Consider the following 19,370-nt stretch of genomic DNA (forward strand, 5'->3'; position numbering starts at 1 on the left):
GACAGAGACACCAGGCTGCAGCCCAATAACTCACATGCCTCTGTAAAACAGACTCATCATAATGTCAAATACTGTACATATTAACAAGACTGAAACAGAAGAAATGTGGGGTGGAGGGTGTGGTGTGCATGCATTCTAGTTCCCATTTCATCATGTTAATGAATTTCCAAAACTGCAGTAAAGAATACTCTCATCTGCCTCTTCCAGTTGCCTTACAAAACTAATTCAGCAGGAAACACACTTAGCTGTCAAATCCATCCCATTTATTGAGCACTTGTCTGATTAGAAACAAAAGGAAGGACAAAGTAATCTTTGGAGAAAAGAAGAAAGAAACCGTAACACTGGATTATGCAGAGAAGAGTCTTATTTGAAAACAAGAATGCTTCTGACATTTATCAAAACCACAAACTGACACCTCAAAAGGAAAAAAGAAGACAGCTTACAAGGCAGAGGTTAATTTGGTTATGTTTAATTTTTTTGCCCCAAAGGCTCATTCATGTCTTCTGCCAATCCAGCTCTGGAATAACCTCTCAGGTGTATCATCCTTAACAACTGCTGCTTTGTTCTCAAAGCTTTTAAACATTCTAAATAAAATCTGAGAGAAGAATATGTGTTTATTTTTCAATCTCCTCTTAATGGTTTTAGAAGCCCAGTTTATACTTGCAAGGAACTGGAAATTTAACCTCAGTCCTTTTCACTACCCTTCAGGCCACCAATAGCTTCTACCTCTCTGCTGCTGCAGAGTGATTCTGTCATGGCTAGAAGCATCACAGCCATTTCCAAGGCAGTGGCAGAGTCCTGGGATGAAAAGTCAAACACCACTTTCTAAGTACTTTCAAGTTATTCTAGGGAATGTAGAGCAGTGGAGAAGACAATGACCTTGTCTCTACAAAAGAGTAACATGAGGGGAAGATAAAGTACCTTTCACCTGCCTGATACAAGTTACCAGTGAAAGTGATCCGTTTCAAGGTTTATTCAAAGCTTTTATCTCTCTGAATACAGTAATAGGGGAAAAATATTTACTGCTGCTACAGTTTATAAAACGTTTTTAAAAAACAATGTAGAAGCATTTGAAAGCCTGCAGATACTTAATACATTCTGTAACCACTTTTGAAACTGTTACCATCTTATTGCCAAGGTTTCATACCTCCTTGTTGATTTCTCATGGGCAGCTCTCCACAGCACTGACTCCTTCTTTGCACAGCCAACAAACTCCATCCAACTTCTCCAACAGCCAACCTACTCTTTTACAATACCCACCCTAATTGATCTAGCTGTGGCCTATTAAGGGCAGGCCTGTTCCTAATGCTTGATAATTAGCACAGCTGTAACTCCTTAGGGGTGAGACTATCTTCATCACTATCCCTATTTTCCTACATTCTACCCATCCACATGAAACCTTGGCACAAAAAGCTTCATGAGACAACACAGCTGTTACCCTTATGAAAACTGTATTTTCTTTAACATGCCAAAAACCAACTCAAAACAAAAGGAGTCAAGCACAGGCAAAAGGGGAAAAAAAAGGATCAAGTAAAGACAAAACTATACCACTGCAGATTTTAACCAATCTATAGACCATTTTTGCTTGACTGTCAATATGACCAATATTTAAAGAAAAATATCCAGTAATTCCGATTTTATTGGTCAAATAAGACTCTCGGACAATCTTAAGGGTATGCACTTGTCACCTTTGTAAACCTGCTCTTTAAAGAATGCAGCAGTAACAAACTCTGCAAGGAAGCCACATAAGCAAATTCAGTTTTTCAGACAAAAAGGAAGGAGGAAAAAACCCAGGAATATAGTTACAATCTACTTCACGGTCATCCTAAAAAATGGCAATGCCTCTTTATCACTTCCCTACCTACATGTACACCTTTTCAACAAGCATTTCTCTTGAAAGCTTTGACCATCAGGGTTTGTTTTGTGGGGCTTTTGTATTCTCACTGCTCAATACATTACAAATAAAATTTAAAAAAACAATCCAAAAATACTAAGCAGCTAAGGAAAGCCCCCCAGAACAGAAAGAAACTTCTCTTAGTCATTTGGGATACATAGGTGAGCACAGATCGATGATGACTTACACATAATCCAATGGAAGAAATCTATTCAACAGTCCTCTGACTCCAAAACAAAGCAACTATCAGAAGGCAGCCTTTAAACCCAGAATTTTAGGGTTTTTTAGGGTTTTTTTCTTTTGTTTTTCAAAGAGGAATGTTCTCAATACAGTGAAAAACTACGAAAGAGACACTCAGAACGTGTCTTTACATAAATCTTCATTAAAACACTGAGTATCCACAAGCACCTGGGACACAGCATAATTATATCTCTGCACATGCCATGTGCAGCTATCCCTTCCCTGATAACTCCAACTCAACAGTCACTGCAACAGTGCTTACAAAACACCACTTAAAAAATACTCAACTGTTTTCCAAGACAGTACAGAAAACTAAGAATAAGCCTGTAACTCAATGTTCTTTCTCCTCTACAATGCTTAGTTTCTAATGTTTTGAATGTGTACAAGATGCATATTCCCCCCACCACTGAAAAGCTCACCTTTTGTTCAATATGGGAATCAATTCCTTTCTCCTGCTGTGAAAAGAAAACCCTTCATGGCACACTCAAAAGACCTTTTCAGTTTAGATTTTAAAAAGGTAATCTGATGTAATGAAAATTGCTTGAAAACATCTGGACTAAAGTAAAATCCAACAAGGAGCAATGGATAGGCTATTTTCAGCCTTGGGACATTCTGTTTCTTGCTTAAAAGCCTACATTTGTGGTGCTGACATCTCTATACAATGCTCACTTCTGTTAGTACTGTCCAGACAATTATAAAAATGATTTATCAAAAACCCAGTCACCAGAACAATTTGGTACTTCAAAATTCCTTCTATTCCAGTTTCACTGATTACAGCAATCACTTTTTCAAGCAGGTCATTCAAACAACAAAACAGGAAAGACTGTCATGGTTCATAAGACCTCCAAGGAGACAGGAGTGGGGTGAAACCTTATTAGAACATAAAGATTTCCCAAGATATGCACATACTTAACTGCAGCAGTGTTCTGTGTTTGGTCTTTTTCAAATGAATGAAAATCTAGAGCTCAACCATAATCCAACTAAACTACACTGCATTTGCATCATCTTCCCATGTTGGATTTATAATCATTTTTTTTAGATCAAAGTCTGAAAAAACAGTAAAAAAATGGAACTATAATTTCCAAAATTGCCCAGGTAATTTGAACATTTTATCAAGTTAATTTTGAGGTTATTAAAGATAAGACTATACACCCACAAAAGACTGTGTGGTTCTGTGACTGTCTGCAATTCTGTAATTGAAGTAGAGTATTTCATTGACAAGAGAGTTCTTAATTTTATTCAGTTATCTCAAAATGCAACCAATTCTTCTTAGAGAGGAAGCAGAAACACTGCCAATATTTGCATGTCTGATTTTTTTGCTCAGTTCTCTATCATTTAGTATGCTCTATTGTAACTCAGTTACTTGTATCTGACATTTTCTGAAAGTAGCAAATTCAGCCCAAACATGCTAGTATGCTAGGTCACTACCTACATACATACATTTAAATGAGAAATTACATTTTGGCCAAAAACTGCACTAAGCACATTCTGTAGATATTATCCCAGGTTTTACAGGTTGGCACCACAATCAGCAACACACATGTGCTAGGTGTGCCAGTGAAATTCATTAGTGTTCTTCTACTTACTTTAATTATTCTTAAGTGCAAAGCATTGACTAACAAGACTCATTGTAATAAGCTCCATCACTCCTCACTTTCAGAATATTCTCTTATACTCTGGAATCTGCACACAACACCTGCAGTAGAAAAAGTGGTATTTTAGCAAGTGTGTGCACATGCCCATATAAATACTGCTAAGCCAAAACTAAAATGGCAGAAATTTGTGAAAACAAAAACCAATTTCTAGTACAAGAGTTAACTTCAATTTTGCAAGAAAAGGAAACCAAACTTTAGGAAGATCAAAACATATATAATACGGATGTGTGGTATTTGTGGAAATAGAAAGAGTTGTATTTATAGATCAATTTCTTTATATATTTATCTTATTACTTAATTTATGTGTTTTTAAACTATATTTATGGAAAAGGTTAAAAAGACATTAAGTGAAGTTCTAAAAACTTACAAATAGAGACTTGCATGTAAAAGCAAATGGTAACACATGCCAGCTGTTCTGGACTTCTAAAAGGATCCAGCATGCAGTAGCATCCATCATGTAAGTTTTAGTGGAAATAAGTGAGAAATGGAACTCCTTTTCTAATCTTGTATCACAACTAGTTATAGCTCTAATTCTAAGACAACTATTTTTAAAGGCAGTAGAAAAATAGCTATATATTCCTTCAGTTTGACATGTGAGTTTGTTTTCTTGCCTCATGGCTTTTTATCAGATTTTAGAATAAGCTGAGGTTTGTGGCACAAAAAAACCCCAGCTGCTAACAGTCAGTTCTGAGGCTAAAGCCAGTGACCTCACACTTGACTGGAAAAGGAGAAAGAGGACAGAGAAAGTAGTCTGGTAAATTCTTCCCTCATGATGAAGATTCTTCTCTGTAATCAACTATAAAGAAGGGAAGAGACTGATCTTTTTAGACATCACTATAATTTATTTTTTTTTGATCTCATAGAAAAATCCAAAGGTAAAAGTTATGCAGCTTCTTTTGTAATACAAAATTATTTCCTGAATGCTGAATTTGCATGGGAATCAACAGCAAATATGCAATTACTGGCCATTAAATAGACTGATTTGCTTCAACACCTTTCCCAAAAGACAAAAAGACCACAGGGCATGCATACACAGGCACTGCAGACAGAAACACAGTTTTCTCCATACTAGAAGCAAATCTAACAGTTGGAAACTGAGTATTACACAGTGGAGAGTGTCTTTGTAAAGATACTGATAGCATATCCCCTCTAAGAATTCCTACTTGAGTCAAGTAGGCACCAAGGGTTTAAAGAGAGCCTGGAAAAGCAAATTTTGAAAAGCAAAAGTGCCTTAAGTGATTCAAGCATTTAAAATGTCAATGACCTTTAGTAGTCTTGCCTCTTAGAAGAGTCTATTGTATAGATGCCATACCTTTCTGTCAGCAACATCTCATGCAACAACAGACCCTGCATGACAAGGCCACTTGTCTCAACCCTTAGCTTCAATCCAGCCAAGCCATAAGAATGTAAAAATGGACAATAGTTCCATGTACAACAGAACAACAACAGAATGAAAGCACAGCAGCAAAGGATTCCTAGGAAAGTCTAACAGCAAGAAGCACAAGTAATCAGCAGCACTTCCTCATTTGCAGTAATCAGGATCGGAAATTCCCAGAGTCCACCGAAAGATCTCTGTGGGTGTCAGTGAGATCCTTCTAACAGCAATTTCTCCAAATTCCTTCAAAACCTGATGTAAGGCCATAGCATCCTCTAGCTCCCCTGACAAGGGGTTCCACGGCATTCAGTAACTACTTTTGTCTGGTGTTGAAACCCTTACCTGCTAAGAACCCATCTGGTGTCCCTTAAGTGCTGTACTAGAAGAATAGACAGTCATTTCCTCTTCACCCTCTCTTACATTTCTCTTGGACAGCATTGTTATACCCATTACTCATGTCCCTCAACTAAGATCAAAAGGTGAAATGATCCTAACTTACCTAGGCATTTCTCATATGGAAACTATTATATACCTTTGCATCATTCCTGACTCCTCTCCCTGTATCTTCTCCATTTCCTAAACTTTCCACCAAAATTACCAAGGACTCCAGACAAACAAAATATAGTTATGGATCCACTGTACTGAACCTGCAAGAGGTATTGTGATCCCTTTGTCAGACCAGCTGCAGCAGCTCAGAGACAATCACTGCCTATGCCACACAAATGTACCTAAACTCAACCTTTGCTCTATGCCATTTTCAGATTTAAACACTCCTCTGTTCCTGAAAGGGCAGGACAGAGGCAAGCAATAATAGGAAGAGTTCATTGACAAGAATTATGCTTAAGCTCTAAGAGACTTGAAGGCAATATAATAAAACCAAAGCATGTGCAGCACAAGGATGCCCAATCTAAAGCAGCAGACCATGTGATTCTCTTAAATGATAGAGCCCTTCTATTCCCTTTAGATCAAGTTGCTGTTGTCACAGATTAGTCTAAGGTATAAGTCCTGAATGACTTAATCAGACTTTTTATTTCATGCACTTGGGAAAAAGAAAAATAACTTGGTTTTGCCTGGAAGTGGAATAGTAAATCTAGAAGAAAGAAAAATAAAAACTACTACAGTACATAGCCCTGTTGAGCAAAAGCATGTAATTAATACCCAGCCCATCATCACTCCCAGAAATAAAGCTCATCTATAACTGTGGGTTCCAATAGAGTTCCATCCATAGTGGTTTCCTCACATTTCCTTTTCTGCTTGTTGATTACTCTTTCCTGGCTTCTAGGTAAGTTCTGGGAAAACAGATGCAATGATGACTTCCAAGTGACAAGAATTTTGCATGTACAAAGAAAAATATTAGCACTAATAACTTTCATCCACTAAGTAATAACTAAAAACATCCTAAGCATGTATGCCAATATCAACAGACAGATGGCAAAACAAATTAATACAACACTGTGGAAATTCTGTAGAGAACAGCAAAAGAGACAGATGTCTGAAGTAAATAGCCACCAAGATCTTTACATACACTGTTCTATGAACAAGTTCTATGTTCTTATACAAGTTCTATGAAATTGTCAAAAGAAACAGAAAAGAATCCAAACATCCCAATTTGCCTCACTGTACAAACAGGAATTATACTTCCACACATTAACTGACATTCAAGAGAATCTTTTGAAAAGTGTGAGGGCTCCCTCTTCTGACAACACTTTGACCAAACTGCAGAACTTGCAGGCTGTGCTGTTCCGGAAAAAATCTTGGCTCACATACATGATATTTATTTCCTATTAGTTAAGAAAGCTGAGAGTGCTTTCATCTTAAGGGAAAATAAACCTAAGCCAAATAAACTGGTAATTATTGTTATTATAAGAAAATTTACTTGAATCTTACAAAGTAGTGTTAAAAAATAATGCATATTTTGATAGCATAACTTGCAAGGGACTACCTAAAATAGGAACCCCAAAGCAAGACTGATATGACAGTACTTAAGATTAATAGATGAGGTGAGCTGTGCCCATAATCAGAAGATACAATAACAAAAGGCACTTTATAACCAAACACAGACCTACTGAAGTAGTATCTGAATAATCCTCAAAACAGGCACCACTAAATTTACAGAGCTCCCTTCTAAATCAGACTACAACATCCTTGGTTAAGCAGGCACTGAAAGTCAGTAGTGCTCAATGATATAAATACATATCTGACAATCACAGACTCTGTTTTAATCTTTTTTCTTTTAATATCTATTTGTGACCACATGTCCTTTCTGTTGAGCTGCTGCCACTCCCTTTGGGCTGATTACTCAGGCCAGCTCTCCTTTTAACCAACATACAGAAATTCCTTTTCATCCTCATGAAAGATTGATGCCTGATCCCCAGTTTATTTCCCTATTGTTCCCTCTCCTCTGGAGACAGCTGATATTACTTACGCTCTCTGGCTGATGATCTCTGAATCTAATCACCCAGAGTTTCCAAAATCCCAAATGCACACTGTGAACACATCAGGACAAGCTCAGTTGTGCTTGCAGCAATATGATGCAAATCTGTTATGTTCATGAGTCAGATTTTTAACTGAACAGCACTCATACCTTAAAACATTCTAATTTAGGTATGCATACTTCAGTAACACATGAGTGAACTGAACAGGCCAAGTTAATTTTGCTTAGCAGGAGAGTCAATAGGAGCAGGCACTGACTGTCCACAGCCTCTACCATGGAGCCATGTCAGCCACCACAGAGATGAGAGGGGGAGCACTAAATCTGCAAGATGGGTGAGCACAGAGGCTCTCATGGCTTGCAAGTATGATACCACCAGGATTTTTAGAGATGCCTTTCATCAGCAGAAACTGTGCTGCATGCAAAAGAAAATTCCTTCTGTGAAAGAGCAGTCCCCACACGCAATGGAGACAGGCAACAGAGAGAACAGAACAGCTCCTCTGATCACGTGGCCTCAGCAGACATCTATTCACATACATAACAAAAAAAAATTCACTTCAAATCAAATTAAGTTTCCACTGAGTCTTCACAGAGCTTAGCAAGCCCCTCCCGAGAAAACAAGTAGGTGTGTTTTAGAAGTACTTCTGAAGTATGAAAAAATACAACGTCTACTGCATTTCATTTAAACTTTCATTAATATAGTTTCTAATTGTCAGTTAGGATGTGCATTAATATTAGTCCCACTTGTATTTGAGACCTGCTATTCATTTCTCTTTTCCAACTTCTCCATGAAAGTACTATTACCTAATACTTGAAACTATAAAACTCATCCCAGTCTTTCAAAGGCTCTACAGTTTAAATTCACCACTTCACCAAACAGCAAAATTTTCCTGCTATACCAGCAAACACCACTGCAATATAACATTAAAGTTTTACCAAAAAAGCCCAACACTGTTTAAAACAAAAAACATTGCACTGGAAATATTAACATGATTTCTTAATAAATCTGGTTGTCATAAAACAGGAAAAGGGCATTTCTCATCTTACCTTCAAGAAGCTTAGATATTACTGAAGAACCCAAATCACATGTACAAAATTTAAAATTAAGTCAGTTTATAAAGTATAATTATTGTTTCAGCTGAAGTTACCAGCTAAATAGCTGCTCACTTAGATAGCTGACAACTGGAAACATTTACTCTTGAAAATGGAAATAAAGCCAAAAGCATTGAGACATATAGGCAAAATAGTGACTTTCATATTATTTTTCTTCCTATTTTAAATCAACTTGTTTTACCTTCTCACAGAAGTCAGTAAGTGCTGTGAAGTCCCATTTCTTGGAATAAGCAACATTGTACCTCAATATGGCCTCCTAAGGAAGAAGCACAACAAAACAGAGCTAATTATTAATGGCAGAAAACCGTTTTAGGAAATTTCCTTGTTGAAGGAACAGCACCATCTGGTGGCTAAAACCTGCCACAGAGCCCACCAAACTCCAGAACACTTAATTTGCTCTTTTAATATAGAGAAAATCCTTGATACTGAACACTCTGGTTTGGGTTTAGCAATGAATAAGCTTCAGTCTATGAGGTTTTTTCTCCTAACACAAAATAAGAAAGGCATATCTCCCAAAAAACAACATAAATGTCCCCCATCCCATGCTTGCTCTTGTTAACAGTACCAATAAAAGCTATTTAAGGTATAAAAGCAATATAGCAGAAGTTATACCAGTTTAGGAATACAAAAAATCAGAACCACAGCAAATTAAATAGACCCTTTACAACACCACCCTTAAAAATTCACATGAAAAAAAAAAAAACAACTAAAATAACATCAAGGGAAGTCTCCTCAGTTACTGGGGAAGGTCTATTTGTTCATTTAAAGTTTATCTATAGCTTTTGCATCTTCCTCTTTCCCTGCCTTTCAGGTATACCCTAAATTACATTATTCTTCGCAAAAAAAAACCATAAATAGCAACTCTAAGCTGCTCCAAATCAATATTCATGTTACTGTAAGACTTTGTGCCAACATAACTGTAAGAGTTATCAAAAGACCATTACTCTCCAAAATCTACAGATTTTTGTCAGCAGCTTGAATTGTGATTTCAGTGGAGTGAACTGATGCGAAGAGTTACTATTTCCAACTCTCTCACCTGTGCATCCCCAACCATCTGGCTACACAAAACCCTCACGCTATGTTTACCACAGACTGATATATACTGCTGGACAAACACACTTGTATAGGCTTTAAAATGGCAATTCATTTAAACAATCTGAATAAATTCACTGGCAACACTTAGTACTCATTAAGAATCTTCATTCTTTAGGAAGTCCCTTGAACAGAAGAGACTTTTTCATCATTTATTTTTCTAAGTCACTAAACAAACAGAATCAAGCCAGAATCACTGGCAGTATAAAGACAACCTGAAGGTCTTTATATGCATACAGACTTGATTTCAAACTGACAGGCTTACCTTCAAATCATGTGAGCAGGTAAATTTGTTAAGTAAGGCAGTTTGGATTAGTTCCCATCGACTTCCAGCAGTTCTATCTCCATTCTTTAAAGTAAAAGCCCAAAACAAAGTCAAATTAAGTTATTCAAATCATAAAGACACATTTACTGTCACATGTGAAATTGGTAAGTGAAAAGACTGAGTGTATTTGATAGAGGCTATAAGAATTCTTTGTTTCTGAGTGTAGTATCAATAATCATTATAGAGTTTTTACTACAGGACACACTGATTATATTCACCCTAGTCTGAAGTATTTCAGTGGGTATCTTTAAGTCTCAAGCAGTGACAAGAAATACCAGACCAACAAAGCATGCAGGGCTAATCTCTGCAATAGTTTTAGCAGAACAGTCTGATACACCTCACTATCAGCAATATCTGACAAAGTATTACAATCAAAATACACTTACAAATTCATTCACTGTTGAAACTGCAAATTGCTTCACACACACAAAATATATAAATATGTAAGTAAATAAAGATATCATTTATAAGGAGTTCAAGGTTACACTCCATATAAGCATAGAAATATATATATATATATATATATATAATATCAAATCATTGGCTAAGTAAAATAATTACAAGGAAAAAAAAAAGTCTTCTGCTCTGTCTGAAGCATCATGACCCAAAATCCAGTTTTTCAGACTTGATTTTCTAATTCCATAGTCAGTTTGACAATTGAGCAAATGCAGTAAACTGAAAACTCATCTATGTGGAAACAACTTATTTGATCACACAACTGTAAATACTTAATCTTACCTCATCCTCTACAGGGTATAAATTTTGTTCTGAGCAGGGCATTTTAACATGCTTGTTGTCCCACAAATCTTTGTAGTGAGTTGGAAAAGGTTTAGGTACCTCTCCTTCCCTCAGGAGATCTACCTGTAACACAGAAGGACAGGGGGAGAAAAAATCAAACTCTACTTTCAAGTTTTTAAGTGGAAGAAATAAAAAGTAAGCAAAAACACTGTTTAAAAAGCTGTCATCTACAACCATCCTTTTTGGAAAGGGGAACGCTACAAACTGACCACATGATAGCTACTCAGAAAAAAATCCACGTGTTAATCTTACATTATACTTGTTGAAAATAATACCACCTTAACAGTCAAATAAAGGCAATATATTCAATTGCTGTATCTCCAATCACCAGCTAAAGATTTTCTCATTTATCAATTTAAGTATCTACATATTTTCATCCAAGTATTTTCAATATGTAGTTACAAATTTAGCCATAGTCATGTGCAGAAATAGTATTGTTAACCTAACACTGAAAGGGATGAGGAATCATTATAGCTAGAGCAATGTCTCAAATCTACTCCACAGAACATCAGAAAAGTAAAAAAAAGAACACATTCTTAAAGCCTTAATTTGCTATTCAGCCCTCTAGCAACACTAAGTCTCAGAATAAGTATTTCAACTCATTGTGCCTTTCTTTTGGTTGGGATTTTTCCATCACCCCATAATTTTCTTGTCACGTTTTGTTTCAACAATAATTGGATTGCATACTACTCCAAAGGATTAAAGGAAAACTCATCAGATTTGATCTAAAATGCGCTGGTAAAATTGCAAGAAACTCTGCTTCATTCCTTGTCTTTTCCATATCTTGACTATCTTGAGCCTATTTTATGTCTTGAACCCAAACCAGAATTATATTAAAATGAAAATGTTGGAAGTACCAAATTTACTTGTAAAGTTTGAGAATTCAGATACGTATACAAGTCAGTCATGGAAGCACTCACAACCTCCCATAAAACAAAAATCCCTGCCCCTAACAAGACCGAGGCAGCAAAACCATTTTTATGCTTCCTCTGGATCTTACTATCCTAATTCTATGCACCAGAAGAGCCAGTTTTCAGGAAATGAGTTGCCCCACTTGCAAGGAGTGGCAAGACAGGTGGCCTGGCACATGACAGCCCTAGAGGCAGAGGTTTGGCCAGGCAGTGCACGACTGTACCCTGACAGTGACGGTGTGGCTGGCCGAGGGCCGCAGGTGAGGCAGACGGGCCCCACACGCCGGCATCCTTCTCATCTCTTCAATCGGGGTTCCGAACCACTTCTTGTTGCTTGGCAGAGGAGGGGGTGTATATTTAGCAACCTTCCTTCCTGGCCTCTGGGGTTTGAATTCACACTTTTCTTTCCTGCTGTTAAAATACAATGCATTGAAATATTTTATTTCCATAGAAAAAATTGATAGGCAAATACACAAACTTCCAGCCCAGGGTTACAATGACAGCAGTCAGTTTATTTGCCAGCCTTTGCTGCAGCCTCAGGCCAAAGCTTTATGTGGGGAGAACTCCCACCCCCACCAACCTTCCCCTCCCCAAGACACACAAGTTCATGTCTACCAAAAGACTCCTCTCTAGAGGCTGACAAAACCCTTCCCAGAACTGCAGTGGGTTAGCAATGCAGGGTATTCCTCTGCAGAGCCATGCTCCTTCCCAATAGGATCTGTTTATCCATGGACCATACCCCAGTAAAGATGTACAAAACTACTTTCTTGCCCTACATGAAGGACCTCAGTCAAGTTAAAGAATTGCATATTATACCAAAAAACAGAGTCCTTTTGTTTCTGTTCACTCCTTAGACACTTATTCACTTTCTCAGCTCCCACTGAAATCTAAGGACTTGGAGCAGAGATTATCCGTTTGTCCTTCCCCAACACTGGGCATGCAGAGTCCTGTGTCATGCTCAGGGCTCCTGTTTCCATTCCTGCAATGTAATCACCAGTCAGTCCTTCTCTCTCCCAAATTATGACTAGAGCCAAACAAAACAAGCCAAAAAACCCACCCAAAATCAAAAACATCCCTCAAAAAACCCAAATACCTCTACAACTGCTCTCAAAAGTGCATTTTCCCATGTCTATTTCAATCAAAAGCATTGACAGTTCAACAAAACAGATTCACTATTTTGGCAGATCTAACTAATAAGAATGAACAAACATATCCTTCAAAAATCCCACAAATAGCCCCATTAAAAATAAGTTGTTTCAATCTTACATCAGTTGTCTTTGTATGTTAAAATACATTTTGCAAAACTCTTTATAGAATTCAGCCTCCGAAACTCTATCACCAAGGAAGAAATTTCCAAGCATGAAAAAAACAGATGAAGAGGCTGACAAAACGCTACCTTTTCTCCTCAACTTTAGGTATCCTCATGAAGTGAGAAGTGATTTTGGAGTCTCTCTTCACACCCTGTTTTGCACCTTTGCATTCTGATGCTGGAGCAGGAGAGATCCCAGGCGCCTTTGTTTGCAGAGTGTCCTCTTTAACAGAATTATCTACTTCCTCAAAGCTTTCACAGCCCTTGGCAGAAAAACGTGATTTCCTTGACTCCAATTCAGCATCCCCATATTGAATTCTAAAACATTTGTTTATGGGTTTTGACATATTAATCTCCTCTCGTTCATCCAGAAATGGACTTGTTTCTTCATCAGCCTCTGACCCATGGCAGCTATTTTTAGAATTATCCACATCCATCGGTGACTCTGGTTCACTTTCTTTCTCAAAAGCAGGTGAGTCTCCTGAACTGCTCTGACATTTGCTCAGTTTCCCAGGACCTCCAAGATCAGATATACAGGCATCACAACCAGCATCTGAAAGTGGACTTTCTGGAACTACATCCCCTTCCTCTTGCTCACCCGTTAAACAGACAGAATTGCAACTCTTCAGCTTCTGTGAATTGCGTGAAGCCACCTGTCCATCTGTCTCGCTGTCTTTTGAAGGTTTTGAATTTCCTGTTTTTGAAGCCCGGCCTGCTGATAACTTCCTCTGAGTCCAAGTGGCACTGCTTTCTTCACAGCCTCTCTGCTTGCCAGTTTTGTGCATCTGATCAATGTTGGCATTTTTAAAGAGGTCTGCAGACTGCAGCCCCTTCACAGGATCTGTATCTAAGACTGCATCTTTTTCCTCAGCCTCCCAGTTACACATGCTGCCTGTCTGAGGCAAATTTACTTGCTTTGAACCAACTTCCACAGATATTTTTGCATTATTTTGCTGACAAGTATTCTCCAGCTTTTTCACATCATGCTCACAAAAGTTCTCTTTTTTAATGGAAGTCATCTTAGGCTGTGCTTCAGTATTGTTATTAATTTTGCTGTGCAAGCTGTGGAAAAGAAGTAAGGCAATTCAATGTCTTATTTCCAGATGACATTTCTGTGCATATTATTTTTAGGAACAATGACAAACAAACAACAGAAAGCACAGATTTTTATTCATTCTAGTCTGTAAGTGAACACTACCAGGAGCAACAGGTTTTACTGCACTGAGGACTGTAGCTCACTAACAACCTATTTCCATTTAAAGGCTCCAAAGGATGGTCAATCAGCTGCTTATGTCAGGAATCTATTCCAGTCATTCATTATCCTTATCTTCAAATCTAAACATTATGAGGTTATTATTTAGCTATTTTCTCCAGATGAAAAAAAAACCTAGAAGCTGTGATAAAGTCCTCCATAACTTTCACTTTTATCCATTAAATACAATGAGCAAGGAAAGCAATGGTTTTACGGCCATTCCCTCAGAGCTACAAATTCATCAAAGAAGAAGCCACAGCAGTCCATAGTCTCCTATTACTTCCTTACCTTTATAAACAGCCCATGACTTAAAAAAAAACTCCATAGAAAAGCTCAAGTGTAAAATATATTTCAAAGTGATAATAAAAATTAAAAGATGCATTAAATAAGGAGGTTTTTAAGAGAAAAATAACCTGATCTGTCTTCATGTAAGGCAGGGCAAGATATAAATATACATATATATATATATTTAATGATAACGCGCAGGGAAATGAACTGTTTTGTATGACCAGATGTGAGAAAGTAATTTCATATTTACATACTTTATGTGTCACATAATTTATGTGTCAGTGTACTGATAAAGAAAATTGCTTAGAGGACACATAGATATTTCAAAAAAAACCCTGATTAGTCTTGGTGAATACACCACTCTGAACAGTATCTTCTCCTGAATGTATTGTTACAGCACTGTATACTCCCAATGCAAACTGAGCACACCAAACTCTGTATGTGTGGTCACTGCCCAGCTTCCCATTAACACTAAGAAAATATAAAATTACCACACCATCCTAAATTCAGCCACTGGACATTTTAATAGACTATGGATTCCTGAAGGCATTAACTTTCCCCAAGAATGGTAACAGATCCTCTTCTACAAGACTACTCAGGATAAGGAGAGATGATAGCTTGGAAGTGCATCCACAGGATGATTATTTGAAAACAAAAGGATTTTAGAGGGTTTTATTTCACAGTAATTTACCTTCCCATGTATGCGTTTATTCCTGCAAATTTTGATAAACAAAAACGAGTTATGATACTGCTGCCAGCTCAATTACTCTTTAAAGGTACTGACAATATCTATTGCCAACTTGAGAAATTAAATCTAATACAAAGAGAAACTGAAATTAAAATTGTGATGTAAACTGCAATAGAAAGGCAGATGAACTGTTTACACAACAAACCTGCTTCCTACAGTTGCCTAGGCTCTAATCTGTCAGCAGGGATGGAGAAGGGCATAGAAGAGCATTACTCTAAAGAGAATTTTTAGCACTGCTATGGACTTGGATCTCTAATTATTAGCAAACACCAAAGAAAAATAAACCAGCACATTTACAACTGCAACTACAGAAAAATAATATCTGATATTCCTCTGCACCAGACAGCTAAACTCTTTGAGTATAACTTTAAGGCAGCCGTGCACTCCTGACAGACCACATTAGTGAAAAATATCAAACTTTACCTGGTATCATTCAGCAGCAAAAATTTATAACATCTTTCATAAAATAAGCTTCAATGCATATTTGAGCACCTGCAAATTCTAACTGTAATTAAACCAAACAGCACATGTTTAAACTACAATTGCAGTCCAATGAGACAAACCAAAACAGATTTTTGTCTGTAAATTAACAAGAAAACAGTGAGTTGGTTAAGACTACCAGTGCAAATCTGCAACTGCTAGTGTCCTATGTCAAACAAAAATGAAAGCAGAACTTGACCAAAGTCATAGTCTGGTATTACAACTAAATTGATCAAGTGTTTGGCTGCTACTGGAAGCAACACTCCCACTTGGCCTTTCCTTGCTACAGGCTCCCATATTTGCTTTGCAGGAGCAGATGTATTTATTCACCTACACAGTGACACACTTCAGGAATCTATGTCAGCAACAGGTCTGGGCTAGGGTGTTTAGAGAGGATGGGTGGGGGACTAGTTAGCTGTTTGTAGTGATCAAGAGGATGTGCCAAGGTAAGGAAAGCAGCAGAAATGGGGCTGCTTCCATTTAGCCAGCTGTACTGGCAACTTGCACTTCTAGTTCCCACCAGACCCCCTCAAAAAACACCTTTTGAACAAGTTTATGTTGTGCTTTTTACCTTTTGGACTCCGTTGTCTTGGGTCCTTTTTTCTCCAACCAACTGGTAATTGTCCGCTGTTTACAAACTGAAAACCACAGTTCACTGTTACTACATGAAACATGATAAAACTGCAACATCATTGCAAATGACAAAGATAACTTGTACTGGGTGAAGATAAAAACACCTCCAATTAAGCCCTCATTAGCATCTCTACTATGGGGAGCATCCAGATATTAGCAGTAAAACTATATGTGATGCAATATTTAGTTTGCATCAGTCAGCAGCTGTAGGTTTTATAATAATCTTTATAAATTCCAGCCATGGTGTGTGGTGGGATTTGTTTCATTCAACCTTTTTTTAAAATATAGTTAAAAGGTTAAAAATAAACAGTGAATGTGTAGGATTCAAAGAAAAGAACAAAGTAACTTGACCTTTCTAGCTCTCATCATTACCTTTATTCACCACCACAGTGAGCCCCAAAAGCTTCTGCTGAATTTTGGAATGAAGAGGCAACATGACATAACTTAAAACCAAAAAAGAACAAACAACAAGGCATCTTTGGGGACCCATCCAAGAACTTTATTTGTACGTAGCATATTGTGAAAAATAAGGCTCAATATAAGCACAGCACACCCTGTAAGTGACAAGCTCTCAGAAAAGGACTTTTTCCTTACTCCTCCATCTAGTTGTAAAAGCTTTTCAGCACTTACTCTCCTAAACAGCAACAAAATGAAGGACACAATTTATTTAGATTTACTACCAACAACACAGTTCCAGTCTTATGTGTGTGTTGCTCCAGTTCACACAAGGTTTCAATAGAACAGCAACACATGAATTAATTACGCAGAGACTTGGGGGAAATGGGGAGAAAAAATTCAAAGCAATTCTTTCAAAACTGGAAAACAGTCTTTATTAGTATAAGGAATATTTAGTTTTGTTGCTGTTATTTAAAGATATTCTGCAAATTTGGCAACTAGCTTCAATTCCCTTTTTTTCCACTTGCCAAGAGAAAGCATCTCCCTGGTACTGCTGCCTGTGCAAGGTGTTTGCTCGCTGCTTTCAGCTGGGTGCCTTACTGGAACAACAGTTTTGCAGAACTTCAAAACCAGTAAATCATGTTTGCAGAACTTCAAAACCAGTAAATCACACTCTTGTGATTCGGAGTATGGGAAATCTCAGCAGCCTTCTGCAAATGGAGGTTGTGTAACTTGTAGCAAAGATGGCTGAGGCCACAGGTTACTTAAGAGACATTGTTTCATAAACACTTTCCCTAACATTCAAGGCCTTGAACACTTTTACACAGCTGCTTATCAAATACCCTCATCAGAGGACACCACAAGTTTTAGAAGAGAAGTAATCTCCAGAAAATACTAAAATCATTTTTAGTTATTCTGTAATGGCACAAACAACAGTGTGAATATTTTTATTTCCAAAGATTCACTAAACTTAAATCTAGTAGTTATTCTGATTAGCAAATTTCATCTTCTCCTAACATTTGAAGTGTTAATCCAAATTGCCTACAGGTAAGCAGACAGAAAAAAAAAACAACCCAAACACAAAAACCTAAAGAGACATGTTAAAACACAGGACAAAGAATCCTCTTCAAAGGCAGCTGACTACTTCTTGAGGTGTAAACTTATGCTGAGGAAGAAATACTTATTCATTAGCACAATAAACAGAAATGATGGCAGCAGCACCAAACAGATAAAAAGGCTTTAGTTTGAACTTCCACACCTGAGCAGCCACGTAAGGCCTCCAACCAACATAACACACATCACTTTCATACTTCCAGCAGGGCTTTTTGCAACAGATTAGGTGGTGAAAACAAGAGGCAACAAAAAGACAACACATGCTTATTCTCAGCGTAAACAACAGAACCAGACTTTGCTGTCTTTTTTTGTTTTTAATGGCGTATTTATTTCTACTCAAGATTTCCCAAACCATTCCCATAAACCAAACCATCCCCTAACCTCTACCTTTGCGGAAAACACCCTGATTTTCAGAAGATTCTGATTTACTCTGTAGGAATGTACACCTCTAACTCCAAACTATCATCTACTCAAAGCTGTCTCCTGGTTAGGGCATAGTGAAGTTTAAACTCATCAGCTACACATGACAGCAAATCTGTCTGGGGTCTTTTTCCATACATTCCTTTCTATTCCTGAATGAGGTGCATTAGTTTTATGGTGACAGCGTTAGCTCCAAATAGAAAACAAAACTAAGAGAGCCACGTGGGAACTCATCTGCACAGCTTTGTTAGGCGGCAGGAGGAGCAGCCACCCCACCCCATGGGGCCAGCAGCGCTCCAAGCTGGCAGCCACGTGCTTCTGCGAGCTCCTGTCATTCCTCTGGGCTGCCCCTGTGTGACAGCCTGGCACAACCCCCGCTGAAAGCCTTTTTTTCCCGCAGTAAATATTTGTCCCCTCTCTTATGGAACACGCTACATTTAGCGGCTCACACCTCTCTTCGATGATTTGCACCATGAGTGGAAACTTACAAAGAATCCGGCACAAAACCGGTGTAAACACCCTGCACGCAAAGCCGTCTGCAAGGGGAAGCGGCGTGCACTGATCGCACCCCGGGGCTGGGACACGGGGGACGCGCTGGCACCGGGAAGCGAAGTGAGACACGGTTCCAGCCCGGGAGGCTCCGTGCACAGGCACATGCGGCCCCGCCGGATGCCGGAGCGCCACAGAGGGACGCGGGCACTCGGAGCCTCCGGCCCGGTCGCCGCCTCCTCCTCCCGCGCAGCCCCAGGAGCGCCCGCGGGCGGGCCGGCTGGGGCCGGGTCGGTGGGGCCGGGTCGGCTGGGGCCGGGTCGGTGGGGCCGGTTCGGCTGGGGCCGGTTCGGCTGGGGCCGGGTCGGTGGGGCCGGGTCGGTGGGGCCGGTTCGGCTGGGGGCCGGG

The 19,370-nt window shown here is 38.5% G+C and overlaps 1 protein-coding gene across 3 annotated transcripts in view; it reads right to left on the minus strand.

Moving 5' to 3' along the window:
- The window catches only part of PARG (poly(ADP-ribose) glycohydrolase), a 57,786-nt gene extending 40,788 nt beyond the window's left edge, over nt 1-16,998 (minus strand). The window contains exons 1-7 of one of the 3 annotated variants that reach the window (XR_005628705.1): nt 16,917-16,998; nt 16,483-16,549; nt 13,231-14,205; nt 12,059-12,245; nt 10,864-10,986; nt 10,066-10,149; nt 8,890-8,964 (exon numbers count right to left, since the gene is read on the minus strand). Coding sequence is in view for 2 of the 3 variants with exons in the window: in XM_039719623.1 (XP_039575557.1) it covers nt 8,890-8,964; nt 10,066-10,149; nt 10,864-10,986; nt 12,059-12,245; nt 13,231-14,205; nt 16,483-16,549; nt 16,917-16,980 (1,575 nt within the window). In the remaining variant the exon portion in view is untranslated. The remainder of the gene's footprint in view (nt 1-8,889; nt 8,965-10,065; nt 10,150-10,863; nt 10,987-12,058; nt 12,246-13,230; nt 14,206-16,482; nt 16,550-16,916) is intronic. The other 2 variants (XM_039719624.1, XM_039719623.1) reach the window with 2 other exon arrangements.
- Nucleotides 16,999-19,370: the final 2,372 nt, after the last annotated feature.

The sequence above is a fragment of the Passer montanus genome, unplaced genomic scaffold (assembly GCF_014805655.1).
Source record: "Passer montanus isolate IOZ18808 unplaced genomic scaffold, ASM1480565v1 scaffold42, whole genome shotgun sequence".
Lineage (NCBI taxonomy): Eukaryota > Metazoa > Chordata > Aves > Passeriformes > Passeridae > Passer > Passer montanus.